A 23520-nucleotide genomic window follows, 5' to 3' on the forward strand; every position below is an offset into this window, starting at 1 on the left:
TCCTGGGTAGTAGCACCACCTCTAGTTCTAACCTCATCAACATGCTTCTCTTTATAAGAATTCACTAACAAATCATTTTGCACTTTGGTGAGCTGACCTATTTGTGTTTGAATCATTTGGAAATGCTTAACAAGCATCCTCACATCATTGGAGGTTCGCTCCACAATATCATGTAAATTAATAATCGCTCTAGAATTTTCCTCTAAATGTCTCTCAACTCTCTTATTAAAGTTATCTTGCTTAATACAATAATTATCAAACTCATCTAACCATTGGTCGGGAGTCTTACCATAAGGAACGTCTCCACTGTTGAATGGAAGAGCATGTACTGTGACAACGGTAGGAGGAATTGGCTTACATAATTCTTCAATAGGAGGGAGGTTCTTCACATCTTCGGATTTAATACCATTCTCCTTGAGAGATTTCTTGGCTTCCTTCATCACTTCATAATTTAATTCAATCATCCCTCTTTTCTTCGGGGTTGGTGTAGACTCCGGAATATGCCAATCATCATAATTCTTGCTTATTTTAGCCATTAATTCTTCGGCTTCAGTAGGAGTTCTTTGCCTGAAAACACAACCAGCACAACTATCCAGGTATGTCCTAGATTCATCGGTTAGTCCATTATAGAAAATATCAAGTAATTCATTTTTAGCAAAAGGACAATTCCTTACTCCTCTAATTAATGAGCAAAACCTTGCCCATGCGACAGGCAATATTTCTTCTTTCTCCTGCACAAAGTCAGTAATATTTTGCAAAGCAGCATGTTGAGCACTAGCAGGGAAATATTTCTGAAAGAAAGCTGCAACTAAATCCTTAGGACATTTAATAGACCCAGGCAATAAACTATCGTACCAAGATTTCGCAGCACCTTTCAAAGTAAAAGGGAAAATCTTAGTAATAAAGTAGGTGCGCATTTTTTATCATCAGCAAAAATATTACTCAAAGCACTGAGCTCATTCATATGCTTCATAGCACTTTCATTTTCAGTACCACAGAAGGGATCCTTCTCAACAATTGATATATAAGATAAATCTAGAGAGAAAACATAATCCTTATCCCTAATGTCTATGGGAGATGTGGCAAAAGTAGGATCAATAGGTGGCATATATTTAATAGGGCTCCCTGCAAGTAGGCTTTTAGCAGTGCTTGCATTAATAGCGGCGTGACATTCATCAATTGAATCATCATCAAGCTCAATATAAGCTTCATCAAAATCGTCACTAGCATTCCCCCTAGCTTGAGGTGAACTAACATGTGTAATAGTATTTTTAGCATTTTCAATTTGTTTAGCTCTAGCAATTGTAGTATCTAGGAAAGGGCCTAGCTAACCACTCTTATCAAGCACAATAGAAGCATCATCAAAATCACCAGGAGCATTATCAGATTCAGCAGAAGTAGCAGTAGCATGTGGTGGAGTAAGAAGCTTACTCATAACAGATGGAGAATCAAGAGCAACAAAGGTGTTCAGAGTTGTACCTCTTCTTGTAGTGGATGGTAATATAGGGAACTTCGATTCAGGAGCTTTCCCCATAACAAATAAATTGCAGCGAACAAGATCACTTCCAAGTTGACTTATAAATAAAGCTATGCTCCCCGGCAACGGCGCCAGAAAATAGTCTTGATGACCCATAAGTATAGGGGATCGCAACAGTCTTCGAGGGAAGTATTACCCAATTTATTGATTCGACACAAGGGGAGCCAAAGAATAAATATAAGCCTTGACAGTTGAGTTGTCAATTCAGCTGCACCTGGAAATAGACTAGCTCGCAGAGGTTTATCAGTAGCAACAGTTTTATAGAAGTGGCAGTAATAAAGTAACAGCGGAAACAAAGTAAAAACAACAGCAGTGGTGGATGCGGGTAAACAGCAGGATTAAAATACTGTAGACACAGGGATGGATAACCGGGCGTTGCATGAATGCGACGACTCATATAATAGCTAACATGGGCATTTGCAGATAAAGTGATACAAGTATCCAAGAATAAAATAACCATAGGCATATGTTCCTATTTAGTCGCGCGTGCTCGCAATGAGAAACTTGCGCGACATCTTTTGTCCAACCAGCCCGTTGCAGCGGGGCCTCGAGGGAAACTACAGGTAATTAAGGTACTCCTTTTAATAGAGTACCGGAGCAAAGCATTAACACTCCGTGAACACACGTGATCCTCACATCAAAGCCATCCCCTCCGGTTGTCCAACCGATTATTGTCACTCCGGGGCCTCGAGTTCCGGACAATGACATGTGTATACAACTTGCAGATATGATCAAGAACATTATATAAAGCATCATCATGAAAACACAATATGTTCAGATCTGATATCATGGCACTCGGGCCCAAAGTGACAAGCTTTAAGTATAACAAGTCGCAACAATGCATAAAATACTCACAACGGATACTAGGCACTACGCCCCGAACAATTCTAATGCTATTACATGAACAAACTCATCCAATCCCAACCATCCCCTTCAGCCTACAGCAAGGGAACTACTCACACATGGATGGGGAATCATGGATGGTTGATGGAGAGGCGTCGGTGATGGCGATGGCGATGATCTCCTCAAATTCCCCGTCCCGGCAGGGTGCCGGAACAGAGATTTCTGTCCCCCGAAACTTGGTTTCGGCGATGACGGCGGCTACGGAGCTCTTTTTACATGGAAAAGTTACGCCACATAAGTTTTAGGGTCAGGAGCTTCTTATAGGCGAAGAGGCGACGCGAGGCGGTGCTCGATGGGGGAATACATGGGGCAGGGGCGGCCAGGGCCCAGGCCACGCCTGGCCCATGTATAGCCACCCTGTGGCTCTCCCGGCACTCCCCTTCTGGCTCCCGGAGTTTTCTGGTGAATAAGAATTTTGGTGAATTTTACAGATTTTTCCGAGCACTTTCATTTTTGGACTATTTCTGCAATAAACAGACATAATAAACAGAAACTGGCACTGTAGCACTTCTTAATAGGTTAGTCCAAATAATAACATAATATGATACAAAGTGCCTATAAAACATGTTGGAATTGGTGCAAAACAAGCATGGAGCATCAAAAATTATAGATACGTTTGCAACGTATCAACTTTCCATTGAAATGTTAATGACATCACGACAACACATCGTAGGCGGAGATGGCAGCAAAGGAGCAAGCGGCCCAGGAGCAAAGGGCGCAGATGGAGCAGCAGATTCTGGAGTACCAGCAGCACCAGACACAGATGGTACAACAGATGCAACAGCAGCAGCAGATGATCCAGCAGCACCAGGCACAGATGAACTGGCTGATGAGCCAGACCAATCTGTCTTCTCCACCGGGGAGTCCTCCTCTCCCTCCTTACTCCTTTCCATGGATGCCGCCACCGTCCACTCAGAGCCCGATGAGTCCTTTCACCGTGAACAACACGAACATCATCCGGAGCCTGAACCCCGGTGAGTCCTCCTACACTTGTGCCCAACCCGCTTCTTGTACTTGTTCAAGTGTTCAATATGCAAATGCAAATGCTAATTCCATCAACCTTGTAGGAAGAGGACAAGGCAATGACGATGAGGCCGGCATAAGCAATGGAGGAGGACAAGGTTGATGCCATGGTCGTCGTGCACTTGTCGTTGTTGTAATGGATTGTATGCACTTGTAATGGATATTGCTATTTAACTTGTACGGATGGACTCTATGTAATGGATTGTATGCATTAACTATGTGTGTTCGATGTATTTGTGGTGTTGTTGATGTGTTTGATGATGATATGGTGAATATATATGTTGTATATGTTATATATGTGAATTGCAATATTTAAAATGCTGGGATTAGTGAAAAATAACAAAAAAATGAAAAAACCAGGCGCCTTTGCCGTGTGTATGCACACGGCAAAGGACTTTTGGTCACTTTGCCGTGTGCACACGCACGACAAAGGGGTCACGTGGCGCTAACCTGTGCTCCTGGCATTCTGTTGGGCGTGCCTGGAGGAGTCTTTGCCGTGCGAGCTGGGGTGTGGCCGCACGGCAAAGGTACCTAGCACGGCACAGTCGGGCGCACGGCAAAGAGGACGCTGCACGGCAAAGTACCCACGCACGGCATACCCCACGACGCACGGCAAAGAACCTGCGCACGGCAAAGCATATGTTGCACGGCAGCCCAGCGCATGCACGGCAACGGCCTCTGCCGTGCGATTTGGCCATGCACACGGCAACGTTCGCGTTGCCGTCGGAACCTTTGCCGGGCAGACGTTGCTGTCCGTCCACGCACGGCAAAGCCTTTGCCGGGCATAAGGACGTCTTTGCCGTGCAAACTGTCGCACGGCAACAAAGAGTTTTCCGGTAGTGACTACCACGGCAGCTACTGGGACGCTGGATTTAAGTAACATTTCGGAGTTGTAGTTTTTGACACGGTGCATGAACATTCAGGCGTATGCAACCTCCCGTATCAGGCTATGCAGTACATTTGGGTCAGATGGATGGTAATGGTATGCTTTGCATCCACCAGCTTGATCGTGATACCATGACAGTCCAAGTCTGGGTGCTGCAGGACTACCAGATGGAGGTATGGTCACTCAAGCACAGAATTCAATTGCCGGAGGCGGAGATGACGAAATGCATTTCGGACAAAAAACTTTTTAACTGGTATGTTATGCCTGATAGTGGACATATGCGGCTAGGGGTGTCGCCTCACAGCTTTATCTTGGTTCGGGTGGTCCAAATTAGGTTCGGATGAGGAGGCAGCCTCTTCATCAGGAGGCAATCTCTTCAGCCATAAAGTGGAAAATGTGTGAGAGAAAGAGAAAAACCAAATCAGCTTTTGAGAGAAAGACATATTAATGGGACCATAACATGGCATGCATATGTCAAAAGTTTTATCCAAACCTAGTTGGACAGCTGCCTCCATTGCTCATGCCCTAAGAAGTAAGTTTGCTCGCATCCTACTTCACTGCGACAGCAAGGGCAATCTGGTGGATGAATTCCGAAAGGATTTTGTGAATCCAGAGGTTCTGCAGCTCTCTTTCAAAGAAAGCCTTGTTAGAGCATCTCCAGCCGCATCCCCCAAACCGTCCCCCAAAGGGATTTGGAGCGCGCCGGACAGAAAATGTGTTCCAGCCGCGTCCCCCAAAGCCCATTTTTGTCCGGCGCGGCCCGATACGGTATCCGGCGCCCCGAGCCCATCCCCGTCCCACAGGGGACGCTCCGGGGACGCCGGACACAACGAAAAGCGAGGCGGGGAGTGGCGGGGCCGACCCGTCAGCGGCACAGTTAATTTTAACCTAACCGTCGCTACCTCGCGACGGAAGTTATTCGCGCGCAGTGACACACGGCGGCATCTTTGCCTTAATGACGACGGAGGGGCAGGCGAGACGTCTCGTCGGTGCTGCGCAGCCTCCACGCGTCGCCGGCGTTCGCACGCCACCGCCCGTTCCCGCGCGATCTTCCCGCCTCTTCTCGCCTGTTCCCGCGCTTTCTTCCCGACGCCGGCGTCTATAAAAGGTCTCCCGGCTCAACGGTAGCCACCACACCCCGCCGGCAACAAACACAGCCCTCGTCGCTCCACCGCCGTCTCCTCCACCACCAGTAGCAATGGCGAACCGCCCCGGCGCTGGCCACTTCCCTCCACCGCCGTCCCCTCCACTTGCAGTCCCGGAAACACAGGTCGACACCGACCCCTCAGCAGCGGCCCGGGAAGAGCGATGGCGTGCACACCGTCAGCAGCGGCGGGAGGTGATGCAGCAGCAGGCCCGCCAGCAGCGGGAGGCGGCACAGGCGGCGGATCTGGCGGCGTTCTGCGCCCATGGCCCCGCTGCTGGCGAGGCCGCGGTGGCAGCAGCGTGGCAGGAGCAGCAGGACGCCACCGTTGCGGTGTCTGACGCCTCGACGAGACAGGAGGCGCGACGGTGCCGGTACCGGGCGGAGATGGAGCAGCAGCGGGCTGACGAGCGCCAGCGCCAGCGCGGTGAGCGGGAGGCGTTGTACCGTGAACGGCGGGAGTCGATAGAGCGCCGGCGGCGGGAGTCGATCGAGCGCCAGCAGCAGCTGGCGACGGAGGAGCGTCATCAGCGGGAGGCGGCGCTGAGGGCGTTATGGGGGAGGCGGGCGGACGAGTTGGCGGCGGAGGACGCCGTGTTGGCGGCGGCGATGATGGAGGCGCCAACAGATGTGGAGGAGGAGGCGCCAATGGAGGAGGAGGAGGCCGAGGCGGAGGAGACCGAGGTGGAGGACGACGATGACGACGAGTTCGAGTGGTCCGACGACGACGGGCCGCACCCGGACGAGACGGCCGATCAGCAACGCGCGCTCGTCGAGTCCTTCGAGTCGGAGAAGAAGCTCCAGGACGACGCCCGTGCCCGCGAAGAGGCGCAGATTCGTCGCGCCGTCGAGCTCTCCCTCCAGGCGGCCCAGCAGGGGAGGGCGGAGGAGGACGCGCGGCGGGAGCGGCACCGTCTGGCCACCGCCGAACGCAAGGAGAGGAGGCGCGCGCAGCAGGAGCTGCGGCGTAGGGGAGGCGACGACGGGGCGGGGCCGTCGAACGCACCGCCGGGCGGTCAGTAGTCTAGGTTTAGATGAAATCTAGCCGTTTTCATCAAACTTTGTAATATATAATCAAAATTGAATGAAAACCTTTATTTTCGTGCACCAATATTCATTTGGGGGCGGCGTTTGGGGGACGCGGCTGGGGAGCGACGTCCCCCAAAGGCGGCACGAACAAAACACGTCCCCCAAACGCTCAATCTGGCGCGGTTTGGGGGACGGTTTGGGGGACGCGACTGGAGATGCTCTTAGGCATGCTTTCTTCGAGACGAAAGGTCACAAACGCATGAAGGTGCCAGGTTTCTTCAGAGGGTTTTGATGCTCTCCGTCTTTAATTACCCATGTGAGTATCTATAATTATAGTTCCTCTGAGCTTCATTTTTATATGATCCAAATGTTAATGCACCTGTGTGCTATCATGCTTTTAAATTTTGTTTCCTTCATGTTTCTACTCTATAATATATGCAGCAGATATGAAACCGTGTAAACATACGAGGGTAATGCTTGGGCTAAGAATATTAGTAAGATGAATAATTGTCTGTTCCTATTTTTTCGCGAAAACGTAAAAGCCTTACGTTTCGATGCATTGATAGATAAAGAAGAGTTTATGTACAAGTCCGAGTACGGACACAACACGTCGTACAACTCAACCCAAGAAAAGAAAAAAGGCTAAACTAGGGGAGTAACTGGCGCACGCCCCGGGCTCCCGCGTCCGCCCATTGCCGCGCCTCGGCCACGATGTCGTTGAATAAATTGTTTGTTCCTATTGCAAATTTTGATTATAAAGGTACATGCTACGGAACCTGACAAGCTGAAATATGAAATGATATCTGCACATCTCGTTAGAAATTACTAGTAAGAATGAAATAATCATGTGAAACAGAAGTCACTGATTCCCCTTAGTTTGGATTTCAGATTCTGGTAAGAATTGTATTAAGACCATTTGGTTTTATAGTGAGGTGAGCATAACTATTAGGTTCTTATCGTTAGTACCAACAGTAGCAGGTACTCCGTAGTTATGAATAGGTTGTCAATATGCATTAGAACTTGTAGAGAATCACTTTCTGAAGGTCACCGTGGCTAGATATAGACGGTCTGCAGGATTGGCCCGCCATTTCGAGCTTTCTGGATATTTTTAGTCTTCCTTTCCTTTCAATAATGAACTATTGAGGGCATCGTGTTTGAAAAATCAAAGGTCATTGATTGTACTTTTTGTTAGTGTGCTAACGCAATTAACCATGCCGTTGTTACATGGAAACATTTGACCGAAGGTGATCTGCTTCATCTCCTACCTTTTCAAACAGTTGCCTCAGCTGTCTGCTCCTGCTCCCTCTGCTCTATGGCGTCCTCAAAAGGAAGTTTCCAGCACCGGTTCAGTTCAGAGTTCAAGCACAGCAACTAGATGCATCTTCTTCGAGGCCGTCGCTGTGATGCCGTTGCCGGAGACCAGAGCGAGAAATCCAAGTGGAATCCCACGCAGTAGAAATCGGTGCAGGTTTAGCTCAGCTCCACGCAGGGTTGTCGTTGCCTCCAGACCCTTGAACCTGAGCGAGACGAGGAAGGATGGCGGCGCATCCTGCAACCAGGTGATCAGCGACCTGCAGGCGATAAAGTTTCTAGAAGAGTAATCTTCGCGTGGCTGCTAGTAGCTACATCTCCAACCACTGATCATAGTAACGTTCTCGTGTCAACATGTCACATTGCCCTTGTCTGTAAAAACTGAACATCATGACGACAGTAAGCAGACAGACAGGCCTCAGAATATCGGATCAAACAACTCGATACTAAAACTACATGGTAATCATCCCGTCACTGACGATGGCGATCGGTTAGAGATGAGTAACACGTGTAAAGTTAAGTCAAGTCATAGTATCATTTGCTTAGCTAGGTAGACTATGTCAAGGCATCCAGGCTTCTGCCTATCCGTTCTCCATCTATCGAGAGGCAAGTCGCCTCTCATGTTTTAGCACGCTGGTATTACATGATCCTAAACTTTGACTTCTGCAATCTTGGCGGACAGCCTATCAACATGCCTGACGCAAACAAGACTACCGGTTATTTTCTTCTTTCTGTGAAGATCCACAACCACAAGGCAGATGATTAAAAGCTAGATACACCCAGCGGTCTTGATCAATGCAGGCAACTGTAGGTTTTGCATCACAGGATACACAGACGGCAGATCAGGTCTTGGTCACGACAATCGCACACACACACTCTAAGGTGCAAAGAAGCCACATCATACAAACTCTATTTGGGGGGTGACAGAGTTGCAAGTACAAGGATATATTTGTCTACTCCTATGCTACCGTTTACATACAAATGAATCTACTGCTTACTCAAATTTCTGTAATAAATTAATCATCGACCTCCTTGGCGTTGTAAATTGATCATTCTCTGAAGCTAGTGGAGAATAAAAGAACGGCACATGACACCAAGGAGGCATGCATGCATTCATCCAAATCTTCATGTTTCAGTCAGACTAATTAAGAATTGGTCAGGATAATAAAGTACGATTTATAATTGATCTAATTAACCTAATCCCTGTGCTATGTGAACTCCGATCAAATCGGCCTCGTGTTGCTCCATTGCTCCTCCACGCCATATTCTTCGTCAACAGTGACAAACTTTCTTATTCAACTTATTATTATTTACCATCACCTTTTTTTCAAAATGGGGAAATATCGCCCCAGCTTCTGCATCCAAAGGATGCACACGGCTTTTTATTAGATTATTCACCAAACCTTACAAGAAAAAATACAAAAGATCAAACTCGAAGCAACCTTACTATACCTACAGTGGGATAAAGAGGGTGACAATACACCAACTCAAATCATCCAAAACTAAATGCCTTCTCAGACCGCCCAATAGCAGGTGAGAAACACATCCAGTCAAGCAGACTCTCAACGCACGCCAACGCACACACCACAGGAGTTGCTCCCGCCGTCTTCCTCGACTCCATCTTCAAGAGAGATCAACGCATTAACCTTGCAAGATCTACCGTCGATGCCACCATGACGCCAGACAGCTCCACACTCCTGCACGTATACATCATCCCGCATCTGTCGTCGATACCCTGCAGCACCATGCCACTGAGACTCAGCGCCAACAATGTGGTAGATGAACACCACTCCACCGAAGTCCGCCAACATCCAGCAGCTGCTCCAAAAACGATGCCCCAAGCGGTAGAACGACGCAGGACGCACCGCCATCGTCCGATCCGGGAGACCCGGACCTAGGGTTTCCCCCGGAGCAGCACGAATAAGAAACCACAGACTGCGTCGACGATGCCTTCAAGAAGGTTGCGGTGCGACACGTCGCCATCGTCCGCCAACCGAGATCGGAACACGGTTTTCACCGGCAGCCGCGCATCCCCAACTCGCCGAGTGTAGTGCCAAGACGGGCAAAGATGACGCCTTCGACAAGGTAACGACGTCGACCGACGCCGCCATCATCCGCCAAGACCGAGGTCGAGGCTCAGTTTTCACCGGCCGCCATGACACCCCGGACTAGATCACCATCGCCGGAAACCTGTGTGAGATCCCATGATCCCCCACACAGGACTACCAGCCTGGCCGACCACCTCCGACGAAGAAGAAGGCCGCCTCCTCCATCGAACCCGAGGTTGCTACCCCGGGCGTCCTCGAACCGCGGGAGAAACCCAAGGTCACCACCCCGCACCGGCGAGAAGCGGAGGGGATGGCGCAAACCGTCCCACCACCAGCCACCACCGGTGTGCCACCACCGGTGTGCCACCGACGGGAGGCAGGGGAGGCCGCAGCACTCTGGCCACCGCCGCCCCTTCTTCCTCCGACCGCCGCCGCCCCGCCATCACATGGGATGGAGGAGGTCTACCGCCGCCACCGTCGAGGGGATGACCCAGCCGCCATCCCATCCGCGTCAAGAGGGAAAGCCCCCGCCGCCGCCACGCCCCGAGGTCTTTGCCCCGGTGGCGCTGCCGGCGGCGGCGGCAGCGGGAGGAGGAGGGTTGGGGTTGGGGGCGGCTAGGGTTGGGTTGAGGGTTGGTTGCTCATTTACCATCACCTATATTAACCCTGAAATCTATCATTCCTATGGGGTATGTTACTGTCTCCTCCTTTTTCGAAAAAGAGGCATTGCCCCAGCCTCGATATCGACTGATGCGTGCATCATGTATTTCCTTATTCCAGCAGTTCATAAGTTAGAGTAGATTACATCGTGGATAGCATAGGGTCAATACATGTATCAACCATCTAAAAAAAAGTGAAAACATGAAATAGCACTGCATTAGCATGTTGTGTTAATCTATGATCAGAACCCTAGCTGCCCTGGCTATATATGTCCGTGCAACCTTCTCTAGCCGGATGCACCCTGAATCAAGCTCATCTCGCTTGCCCATTGATGGGCCACGTACGGATCCAATTGGTAGCTAGCGGTATAAATGGCATAAAAGAAGATTTTTTCTGTAAAGATAAAATCATTCCGCACATTTCACATGGCCATAGTAAAGCACAAATTCCAACTCAGATTTGTACTTTACCATTTTTAGCAACACCCGCTAGCCAATTATCAAAGATTTGTGATGTTCTTAGGGGAATAATACTGAAATACATGTGAACAATACGCCAATTCTAGTGGGCATTCAATAAACAAGTGTTGAATTGATTCATCTTGATTACAAAAGCATTCAAATACCACGCTGTAGTGACCAATAACAGATACCAATATTGACCACCGGCATTGACAATACAAGTACTGCAAGAAATATTCTCAAAAAACAAAGCCTTTGGGGATGGGAATGATGCGCAAGCGCCATCCATTCCAGATCCAACATGTAAAGATCAGATCACGTGATTTCACCCAGAAGATAAAGTCTGAGCATACAATGACTTCAATAAGAGAACAACGTGTGAACAACGGTTATTGTGAGGTACGTCCAAGGAAAGTCAGAGCGAGGGGTAATCACCATGGAGATGTGGAGATCGAGACACGGTACTCAAGAGAACCACATAACTGAAGTCACCTTGGGTAGACACCTCCACTCGCCAAATAAGTCGATGGAATCCAGATGGGCACCCACACGCCATGGACAAGGGGTCTGGAAACACAGGTCAAATCTAAGAAACTTTCTTAAGTAAGTAATCATAATTACCACAAGATCTAAGAAACCTAACTTATTGATTTTTTTCATACAAATCCTCATGTTGTTTTAATCAGATTAATTAAGGATTGGCTTGGATAAGAAGACAATATTTGTAACTAATCCAATTAACCTAATCCATGGGCTACTTCAATTCTGATGAAATCGGCCTCGTGTTACTCCGTTGCTCCTCCACGCCTTATTGTTCGTCAACACTGACAAACTTCCTTATTCAGGTTATTCTTGTTTACCATCCCATATATTGACCCCGAAACCTGTAAAGAGTTTTACATGGGGTACATCTACATATATATGTTTTAAGGGTTGTTCCTTAGTAAATATATCTTTAAATTTGGGTCCCCTTGCCACATGTACAAAGGGTTGTAAAGAGTTTTTGATCAGTTGGTGGTCAAATTGACTTCACACTAGATTGATGGCGTGGGATTAAAATCCATATTTACTAGTTTGATAGGACGGCTAGACAAGTGCATATATGCCATAGAAGGCATTCCATATTAGAAAGGTAAAACAACCGAGATGCTTTAATGCTTTGAAGCAATATTTATATGATGATTGACAAGGAGCCATGGCAGATCATCCTGAGATCCACTCTCCCCTTTGATCTTAATCCTCTAAAGCATATCTCCTAAATACCTAGAATCTAGAAATAGCAGCATGCATGATCATCAAATTATTTTCATGAACTCCATGTATGTCTCTACCTCAATAACAAGGAACTGAAACATGTCAATATATTCCATTTATTAGATAGTGGAAAGCATACAACATCACAATACTATGACATCAATCCGACAAGCAACTATCTTGCCACGATACACAAGGAAAAAAATCACGTCTCACAAGCACGCATAATGCCATTTATTCTATATACTATTACATATTAACTTTCTCATAGGTGGAAACATCTACAAAAGAAGTTAGTAGTTGTTGTTCTCCCAGAACTGAGATTGGAGCCAGTTGATCAAGTCCTTCTCCACCTGAAACGCCCTGGCCAAAACATCATCTGAAATCGGTGGCTTTGATCCAAAGACTGCATTGGCAATACTAATAACCCCAGGGTTTTGGCTGCTGAGTGATGACAACGCAGCTGCCGGCTTGTCATGCGCAAGGTTCATTTGGAAGTGGATCATTGCCTTTGGGAACACGAATACATCACCCTTCTTAACCACCTTGGAGAAGAGCCTATTTGGGTTGGACGTGACAAATCCAAGGTATAGTGTTCCCTCAAGAACGGTGAGGAGCTCGGTGGCACGTGGGTGTATGTGTGGTGTGTTCACGCCCAATGGTCCATAGTCAATGCGCGCCAGCGAGATGCCGAGGGTGTTAAGGCCGGGAAAATTTATGACATTGATGTTGGTGACGTTGGAGCCGACCTTGCTCTTCATGGTATCCCTGGGTTGGTCAAGCATGGCTGCATTGAAGAAGTCGTCTGGGTTGACGGCCATTGGGTCCTTGCAAGGGAACCCATTTACTTGCACTGCACGGATATACGAGGTAACGCAAAGCTCAGAAAATAGTAGGTAATATTTGATGTTAGTATCAGGATAGCTAGCAAAACACACAGAACTTAATTTAGATGTGATCACCAATATACTGCAATAAAATTACTAAATCACTCGAACTAGCTGATGACATATATATATACACATTATAGATATATACATACCAGGTGATTTCATGTCGGCGACACAGAAATCTTGGAGAGGGCTAGGATCATAGGCAGTGGCCTGCCATGAAACCAGCGCATGAAGAACGGCGAGGAGAAACAAGGACGAAGAAGATGCCATTGCGAGATGGTTTATCCCTGAAGGCATGGATATATGCTCGTATATATAGCCGCAGATGGCTGCCTCAAGATAACACAATGAAGCAAAGTGTGGTGACGTGACCTAACTATATCATGTGAGCAAACAGGACATATTGTCAACTTGCTAAGCACGAGAAGAAATGTTCAACCCAGTTGAAACAGTCATTGCTATGTGCTAGAACTTGATTGGCTGTTCAAGATCACAAGCTTACCTGCTCCACCAAGTAAACCCTACGTGTGCATGCGCTTAATATTTCGCACGACCGAGTGAGTACGTAGTATGCAAAAGGTGGCCGACCATCCTACTGATTTTTCTCCTGTTTTTAAGGTTTCGAGGACAGATGATCCAGCTGCCCGGACGGTGGTATCTAGCCCGTGCTCATCTTCACAAAAAATGTGCACGAAAATGCCAGCTCTGAATTCTCTTCTTCGGAGCATCTCCACCGGTACTCCTCAAATAGGCGCCGACAGGGAGCGCCGACACTGCATCCTCTATTTGAGGGTGTTGTTCCCACACTGATGGCACCGAACCGGCAGCCCTGATAGGATTTTTTTAGACAAACTAAATATTTTCTTGTAATTTTATTTTCATGTCATTTAGGATCGAAGAATGAATAATATTTTAGGGAAAATTCGAGTAAAACATTATTCACTCTTCGATCCTGGATGACATGTGAAACCTGCTTCATCTCTAGCCTACTACCTACTGGCCACCCGGCTCTATGGAGGTGGACGATCGCCCGTTGCTACGCCGCCTGCTCTCTCCGCTGCTCCTCCCGTCGTCGACGGTGCTCCACCTCCTGCCTCAGTAGCTGCAGCTGCATCTCCGCCAAGCGCCGCCGCTCGTAGACTTCATCCTGATGTTGTTGCTCCTCCCGCACCTCCCGCCGCAGCCACCCTGCTGCCGGTGCACCGCCTCCCGGTGCTACCGCTCCGCCTCCCGGTGACTAAGTATGCGGGATTCTATGATACTTAGTTTTTAAAAACTATCAGTTCACTCATGTATGAATCAATTTTATCATACTTAGTTTTTAAATTGCAAAAAAAAATTACAAAAATGCCCAAGTATGAGTATTTTCTTCAAGTACCATGCAGTGCATAATTTTTTTTGAAGGGTTTGTAGGATTCCACCTAAGGATGATTAGTTACCATAGATATATTCAATTTACGACTTTGTGATAGCCTACCAGTAGACACTTTGTTTAAGATTGCACTGACGACTGCACGCATCCATGGATTTGCGTGCAAGTATATGTAACCACTACTAGAAAAATATTATGGCCTGGTCAGTGATGGAAAAGTCAGTGATCTTTCATGACGATCATGAGAATATATATTTACCTGGTGGTTGTGTTTAGGTGCACAATTAAGCAAGATTATCATAAGTTCTGATCCGTGACATGTATGCCATGGTTTATAAACCGACACGTAATTAAAAAAAGGAGTATGATCTTAAATTTAATTAATAAAATATAAATTATGTGTCATAAAAATTATAGCATTGGAAACATTTTTTGTTGACCGAGTTTATGGTTAGCATTTTTATTAGACTATATGTCACCTAATAAACAGATACGGAGTATAGCACTAAATGATCGGGGGCGCCCAACCCGCGGGCCTCTGTCACGCTGCGCTATATAAAGAGGTGGGGGCTGGTGGCACGCAACACGAGGTTCGTCGCGTGCCGCACACCCCACCGACACACCCTACCGATCTAGGGCTTGCGGGAAGCACCGCCACCACCACCTCGCCCACTCCTTGTCGGTCGACGGGATCTTCGAGCCAAGGAGAAGGTAGCCCTTCCCCTCTCTCATCTCTCTGTCCTCTCTTAGTTTTAACATATAGAGGAAAATAGATTCATTATATAGACTATACTACCGATTATATCTAGCTGAAGTATAACGTTGCATAGAAAACAAAAAAAAATTCCTACCGCGAACACGCAATCCAAGCCAAGATGCAATCTAGAAGACGGTAGCAACGAGGGGATTATCGAGTCTCACCCTTGAAGAGATTTCAAAGCCTACAAGATGAGGCTCTTGTTGCTGCGGTAGACGTTCACTTGCCGCTTGCAAAAGCGCGTAGAAGATCTTGATCACGGCGCCACGAACGGGCAGCACCTCCGTACTCGGTCACACGTTCGGTTGTTGATGAAGACAACGTCCACCTCCCCGTTCCAGCGGGCAGCGGAAGTAGTAGCTCCTCTTGAATCCGACAGCACGACGGCGTGGTGTCGGTGGCGGTGGAGAATCCCGGCGGAGCTTCGCTAAGCGTGCGGGGAAGAAGGAGGAGTGGGGCGGCTAGGGTTTGGGGAGAGGGGGGCGCCGGCCATCTAGGTGGTGCGGCCACCTTGTTGTGTTGGGGTGGCCGGCCCCCTCCCCTTGGCCCTCATTATATAGGTGGAACACCCAAGAGTTGGTCTACAAGTCTTCGAATAAGACCCCAAACCAAAACCTTCCATATCACATGAAACCTACCCAAGCTAGGACTCTCACTAGAGGTGGGATTCCCACCTTCCCTTGGGAGGGGGTGGCCGGCCACCTTAGGTGGAGTCCACCTGGGACTCCACCCCCTAGGGTTGGCCGGCCATGGTGGTGGAGTCCCTTCGGGACTCCGCCTTCCAAAGTGACTTTCTTCCGGACTTTTCTAGAACCTTCTAGAACCTTCCATAAATGCACCGGATCATTTTCAAACACATAAAATGACTTCCTATATATGAATCTTATTCTCCGGACCATTCCGGAACTCCTCGTGATATCCGGGATCTCATCCGGGACTCCGAACAAATATTCGAACTCCATTCCATATTCAAGTTCTACCATTTCAACATCCAACTTTAAGTGTGTCACCCTACGGTTCGCGAACTATGCGGACATGGTTGAGTACTCACTCCGACCAATAACCAATAGCGGGATCTGGAGATCCATAATGGCTCCCACATATTCAACGATGACTTAGTGATCGAATGAACCATTCACATACGATACCAATTCCCTTTGTCACGCGATATTTTACTTGTCCGAGGTTTGATCATCGGTATCACTCTATACCTTGTTCAACCTCGTCTCCTGACAAGTACTCTTTACTCGTACCGTGGTATGTGGTCTCTTATGAACTTATTCATATGCTTGCAAGACATTAGACGGCATTCCACCGAGAGGGCCCAGAGTATATCTATCCGCTACTCCTAGATGGACAAATCCCCTTTGTTGATCCATATGCCTCAACTCATACTTTCCGGATACTTAATCCCACCTTTATAACCACCCATTTACGCAAAGCGTTTGATGTAATCAAAGTACCTTTCCGGTATAAGTGATTTACATGATCTCATGGTCATAAGGACTATGTAACTATGTATCGAAAGCTTATAGCAAATAACTTAATGACGTGATCTTATGCTACGCTTAATTGGGTGTGTCCATTACATCATTCATATAATGATATAACCTTGTCATTAATAACATCCAATGTTCATGATTATGAAACTAATCATCTATTAATCAACAAGCTAGTTCAGAGGCTTACTAGGGACTCATTTGTTTGTTTACATAACACACATGTATCAATGTTTCGGTTAATACAATTATAGCATGGTATATAAACTTTTATCATAAACATAAATATATATAATAACCACTTTTATTATTGCCTCTTGGGCATATCTCCAACAGTCTCCCACTTGCACTAGAGTCAATAATCTAGATTACATTGTAAGGTACCTAACACCCATGGCATTCTGGTGTTGGTCATGTTTTGCCCTAAGGAGAGCTTTAGTCAACGGATCTGCTACATTCAGATCAGTGTGTACTTTGCAAATCTTTACTTCTCCATCTTCGATGTACTCGCGAATCGAATGATAACGCAGCTTGATATGCTTCAGCCTCTTGTGTGACCTTGGTTCTTATGCATTGGCGATGGCACCCATGTTGTCACAGTAGATGACTAGTGGGTCCAATGCACTAGGAACCACACCGAGCTCTACAATGAACCTCTTCATCCATACCGCTTATGATGAAGCCTCTGAAGCCGCTATGTACTCCGATTCTGTTGAGGATTTCGCCACCGTGCACTGCTTTGGGCTTGCCCAGCCATCAAAGACCATTCAATATAAACACGCATCTGTGACCGTGACTTAGAGTCATCGATCGTTGTTCCAACTTGCATCGGTGTAACTTGTTACAACGAGCTCTTGGTCACCTCCATAACAAAGAAACATATCCTTAGTTTTTTTTTCAAGTACTTTAGGATATTCTTGATCACCGCTGTCCAAAGGTTCCATTCCTGGATCACTTTGATATCTGCTAGTCAAACTAACGACATGTGCTATATCCGGTCTTGTACATAGCATGGCATACATGATAGAGCCTACTGCCGAGGCATAGGGGATCTGACTCATCCTTTCTCTTTCTTCTGCCGTAGCCGGACCTTGAGTCTTACTCAAGACCTTGCCTGGTAACATTGGTAAGAATCCTTTCTTACTTTCGTCTATTCTAAACTTCTTTAGAATCTTGTCCAGGTATGTACTCTGTGATAGCCCTATTAGACGTCTTGATCTATCTCTATAAATCTTGATGCCTAATATATATGATGCTTCACCAAGGTCTTTCATTGAAAAAACTATTATTCAAATAACCTTTTACACTGCTTAATAGTTCTATATCATTCCCAATCAATAATATGTCATCTACATATAATATCAGGAACGCTACAGAGCTCCCACTCACTTTCTTGTAAATACAGACCTCTCCATGACACTGTATAAACCCGAAGTCTTTGATCACCTTATCAAAGCGTCGGTTCCAACTTCTCGATGCTTGCTTCACCCATAGATTGAACGCTGAAGCTTGCATACTTTGTCAAGATTTTTAGGATCGACAAAACCTTTGGGTTGTACCATATACAACTCTTCCTCAATGTCTCCATTAAGGAACGCCGTTTTGACATCCATCTCACAAATCTCATAATCAAAAATGCAGCTATTGCTAACAAAATCCTCACAGATTTTAGCTTCGCTACATGGTGAGAAAGTCTCATCGTAGTCAACACCTTGAATTTGTCTGAAACCCTTTGCGACAAGTCGAGCTTTATAGACAAGAATATTACCATCGCATCTGTTTTTCTCTTGAAGATCCATTTATTCTCGATAGCCTTCATGAGCTATCAGTAAGTCTACCAAAGTCCATACTTTGTTATCATACATGGATCCCATTTCGGATTTCATGGCTTCTTGCCATTTGTTGGAATCTGGGCTCATCATCGCTTCTTCATACGACGCAGGGTCTTCATCATTGTTGTCCACAATCATGACATTTAGACAAGGATCATACCAATCAGGAGTGGCACGTTCCCTTGTCGATCTGCGAGGTTCAAGAGGCTATCTCATTTGAAGTTTCATGATCATTATCATTAGTTTCATCTCATTGCCAGTGTAGGCGGCACAGAACATCTTCCGTATCGCGCTACTCGATCAACGAGCAGAGATTCTTCAATCTCATCGAAGTTCTACTTTTCTTCCAAATACTTCTTTAGTGAGAAATTCTTTCTCAAGAAAGGTTCCGTTCTTAGCAACAAAGATCTTGCCTTCGGATCTGTGATAGAAAGTGTACCCTATAGTTTCCTTAGGGTATCCTATGAAGACGCATTTCTCCGCTTTGGGTTCTAGCTTGTCCGGTTGTAACTTTTTTACATAGGCTTCGCAACCCCAAACTTTAAGGAACGATAGCTTAGGTTTCTTATTAAACCATAATTCATACGGCGTCGTTTCAACGGATTTTGATGGTGCTCTATTTAAAGTGAATGCGGCTGTCTCTAATGCATAACTCCAAAATGATAACGGAAAATCAGTAAGAGACATCATAGAACGAACCATATCTAAAAGAGTTCGATTACGACGTTCGGACACACCGTTTCGTTGTGGTGTTCCCGGCGGTGTCAATTGTGAAAGTATTCCGCATTTCTTTAAATGCATGTCAAACTCATAACTCAGATATTCACCTCCACGATCAGATCGTAGAAATTTAATCTTCTTGTTACGTTGATTTTCTACTTCACTTTGGAATTCCTTAAACTTCTCGAAAGTTTTGGATTTATGTTTCATTAAATAGATATACCCATATCTACTCAAATCATCTGTGAAGGTTAGAACATAACGATAACCACCGCGCGATGCTACACTCATTGGTCCGCACACATCGGTATGTATGATTTCCAATAAGTCTGTAGCTCGCTCCATAATACCAGAGAATGGAGTCTTAGTCATTTTTCCCATTATACATGCTTCGCATCTATCAAGTGACTCAAAGTCAAGTGATTCAAGTAATCCATCAGTATGGAGTTTCTTCATGCGTTTCACTCCAATATGACCAAGACGACAGTACCACATATAAGTAGAATTATCATTCAATTTAATTCGCTTAGCATCAATGTTATGTATATGTGTATCACTACTATCGAGATCTAACAGAAATAAGCCATTCTTTTCAAGTGCTCGACCATAAAAGATATTATTCATAAAAATAGAACAACCATTATTCTCAGACTTGAATGAATAACCGTCTTGCATTAAACAAGATCCAGATATAATGTTCATGCTCAACGCGGGTACAAAATAACAATTATTGAGGCTTAAAACTAATTCCGAAGGTAGATGTAGAGGAAGTGTGCCGACAGCGATCACATCGACTTTGGATCCATTTCCAACGCGCATCGTCACTTCATCCTTTAGTAGTCTTCGTTTATTCTTTAGTTCTTTGTTTGAGTTACAAATATGAGCAACCGAACCAGATTAAATACCAGGTACTAGTGCGAGAACCAAGAAGATAAACATCTATAACATGTATATCGTATATACCTTCTTTCTTCTTCTTGACAAGGCCGCTTCTTCGTATCCGCCAAATACTTGGAGCAATTACGCTTCCAGTTGTCCCTTCTCCTTGCAGTAATAGCACTCAAGCATCGTGCTTAGGGCCAGTCTTAGGTTTCACAGGAGGCGTGGCAGCTTTCTTGCCACCCTTCTTGAATTTGCCTTTAGACTTGCCCTGTTTCTTGAAGCTGGTGGTCTTGTTGACCATCAACACTTGGTGCTCTTTCTTAATCTCAATCTCAGCAGATTTTAGCATGGCGAAGAGTTCAGGTAACTCTTTGTTCATGTTCTGCATATTGTAATTCATCACAAAGTTCTTGTAACTAGGTGGCAGTGATTGAAGGACACGATTAATCCCGATCTGTTAGGAATCACTATTCCCAAGTCACTGAGTTTCTTCGCATGCCTGGTCATGGCGAGCATGTGCTCACTAACGGAGCTGCCTTCTTCCATCATGCAGCTGAAGAAGTGTTTCGATGCTTCATAGCATTCCACGGCCGCATGAGTCTCAAAGATAGTTTTCAACTCATTGACTAACTCATGTGGATCGTGGTGCTCAAAATGTTTTTGAAGATCGGCTTCCAGACTACACAGGATGGCACACTGAACTTGAGAGTACCGAGTTTTCCGAGTCGCGTAAACATTCTTTACTTCATCGGTTTCAGTTTCTGCAGGAGGGTCACCTAGCGGTGCATCAAGCACATATTGCAGATTTCCGCCATTGAGGAAGATCCTCACATGACGGAACCAGTCGGTGAAGTTGCTACCGTGTTGCTCTTAAGCTTTTCTTTCTCTAGGAACTGGTTAAAATTGATTGGGGACGCCATATCTACAACATATTTGCAATAGTTTAGACTAAGTTTATGACAAATTGAGTTCAAATTTTAATTTAACAAAATTAAAAACTAGGTGAACTCCCACTCAAAACAATATCCCTCGCATTGTCTTAGTGATCACACGAACCAAATCCACCACACCAAGTCCGATCATCACGAGACAAGATGTAACTTCAATGGCGAACACTCAAAGTGTTCATCATATCAATCATATGATTCATGCTCTACCTTTCGGTATCACGTGTTCCGAGACCATGTCTGTACATGCTAGGCTCGTCAAGGCCACCTTAGTATCCGCATGTGCAAAACTGGCTTGCACCCGTTGTATGCACTTGTTGATTCTATCACACCCGATCATCACGAGATGCTTCGAAACGACAAGTCTTGGCAACGGTGCTACTAAGGATGAACACTTTATTATCTTGATATTTTAGTGAGATGGATCATCTTATAATGCTACCGTCGCGATCTAAGCAAAATAAGATGCATAAAAGGATTAACATCACATGCAGTTCATATGTGATATGATATGGCCCTTTTGTCTTTGCGCCTTTGATCTTCATCTCCAAAGCACGGACATGATCTCCATCATCAACGGGCATGATCTCCATCATCGTTGGCGAAGCACCAAGGTCAATGGCGCCGTCTTCATGATTGTCCTCCATGTAGCAACTATTACAACTACTTTGAAATACTACTCAACATGAAATTTAAAGACAACCATAAGGCTCCTGCCGGTTGCCACAATACAATAATGATCATCTCATACATAGTCATCATCACATTATGGCCATATCACATCACCAAACCCTGCAAAAACAAGTTAGACGTTCTCTAATTTGGTTTGCATATTTTACGTGGTTTAGGGTTTTCGAGTAAGATCCAATCTACCTACGAACATGAACCACAACGGTGATACTAGTGTTGTCAATAGAAGAGTAAATTGAATCTTCACTATAGTAGGAGAGACAGACACCCGCAAAGCCACTTATGCAATACAAGTTGCATGTCGAGCGTGGAGCAAATCTCATGAACGCGGTCATGTAAAGTTAGCCCGAGCCGCTTCATCCCACTATGCCACAAAGATGCAAAGTACTCAAACTAAAGACAACAAAAGCATCAACGCCCACAAAACCATTGTGTTCTACTCGTGCAACCATCTATGCATAGACACGGCTCTGATACCACTGAAGGATAACGTTGCATAGAAAACAAAAAAAAATCCTACCGCGAACACGCAATCCAAGCCAAGATGCAATCTAGAAGACGGTAGCAACGAGGGGATTATCGAGTCTCACCCTTGAAGAGATTCCAAAGCCTACAAGATGAGGCTCTTGTTGCTGCGGTAGACGTTCACTTGCCGCTTCCAAAAGCGCGTAGAAGATCTTGATCACGGCGCCACGAACGGGCAGCACCTCCGTACTCGGTCACACGTTCGGTTGTTGATGAAGACGACGTCCACCTCCCCGTTCCAGCGGGCAGCGGAAGTAGTAGCTCCTCTTGAATCCGACAGCACGACGGCGTGGTGTCGGTGGCGGTGGAGAATCCCGGCGGAGCTTCGCTAAGCGTGTGGGGAAGAAGGAGGAGTGGGGCGGCTAGGGTTTGGGGAGAGGGGGGCGCCGGCCATCTAGGTGGTGCGGCCACCTTGTTGTGTTGGGTTGGCCGGCCCCCTCCCCTTGGCCCTCATTATATAGGTGGAACACCCAAGAGTTGGTCTACAAGTCTTCGAATAAGACCCCAAACCAAAACCTTCCATATCACATGAAACCTACCCAAGCTAGGACTCCCACTAGAGGTGGGATTCCCACCTTCCCTTGGGAGGGGGTGGCCGGCCACCTTAGGTGGAGTCCACCTGGGACTCCAACCCCTAGGGTTGGCCGGCCATGGTGGTGGAGTCCCTTCGGGACTCCGCCTTCCAAAGTGACTTTCTTCCGGACTTTTCTAGAACCTTCTAGAACCTTCCATAAATGCACCGGATCATTTTCAAACACATAAAATGACTTCCTATATATGAATCTTATTCTCCGGACCATTCCGGAACTCCTCGTGATATCCGGGATCTCATCCGGGACACCGAACAAATATTCGAACTCCATTCCATATTCAAGTTCTACCATTTCAACATCCAACTTTAAGTGTGTCACCCTACGGTTCGCGAACTATGCGGACATGGTTGAGTACTCACTCCGACCAATAACCAATAGCGGGATCTGGAGATCCATAATGGCTCCCACATATTCAACGATGACTTAGTGATCGAATGAACCATTCACATACGATACCAATTCCCTTTGTCACGCGATATTTTACTTGTCCGAGGTTTGATCATCGGTATCACTCTATACCTTGTTCAACCTCGTCTCCTGACAAGTACTCTTCA

At 46.2% G+C, this 23520-nt stretch overlaps 1 protein-coding gene across 1 annotated transcript; it reads right to left on the reverse strand.

Annotated features, from left to right (window-relative positions):
- Positions 1 to 12345: 12345 nt before the first annotated feature.
- On the reverse strand, positions 12346 to 13451 carry LOC127298651 (germin-like protein 8-4). The gene is made up of 2 exons (XM_051328500.2): positions 13299 to 13451; positions 12346 to 13109 (listed from the first exon to the last, which is right to left on the reverse strand). The coding sequence occupies exons 1-2, from the start codon at positions 13444 to 13446 to the stop codon at positions 12550 to 12552; spliced, it is 708 nt and encodes a 235-aa protein (XP_051184460.1). The 5' UTR covers positions 13447 to 13451; the 3' UTR covers positions 12346 to 12549.
- Between the last annotated feature and the right edge of the window lie 10069 nt (positions 13452 to 23520).

The sequence above is a fragment of the Lolium perenne genome, chromosome 5 (genome assembly GCF_019359855.2).
Source record: "Lolium perenne isolate Kyuss_39 chromosome 5, Kyuss_2.0, whole genome shotgun sequence".
Taxonomy (NCBI): domain Eukaryota; kingdom Viridiplantae; phylum Streptophyta; class Magnoliopsida; order Poales; family Poaceae; genus Lolium; species Lolium perenne.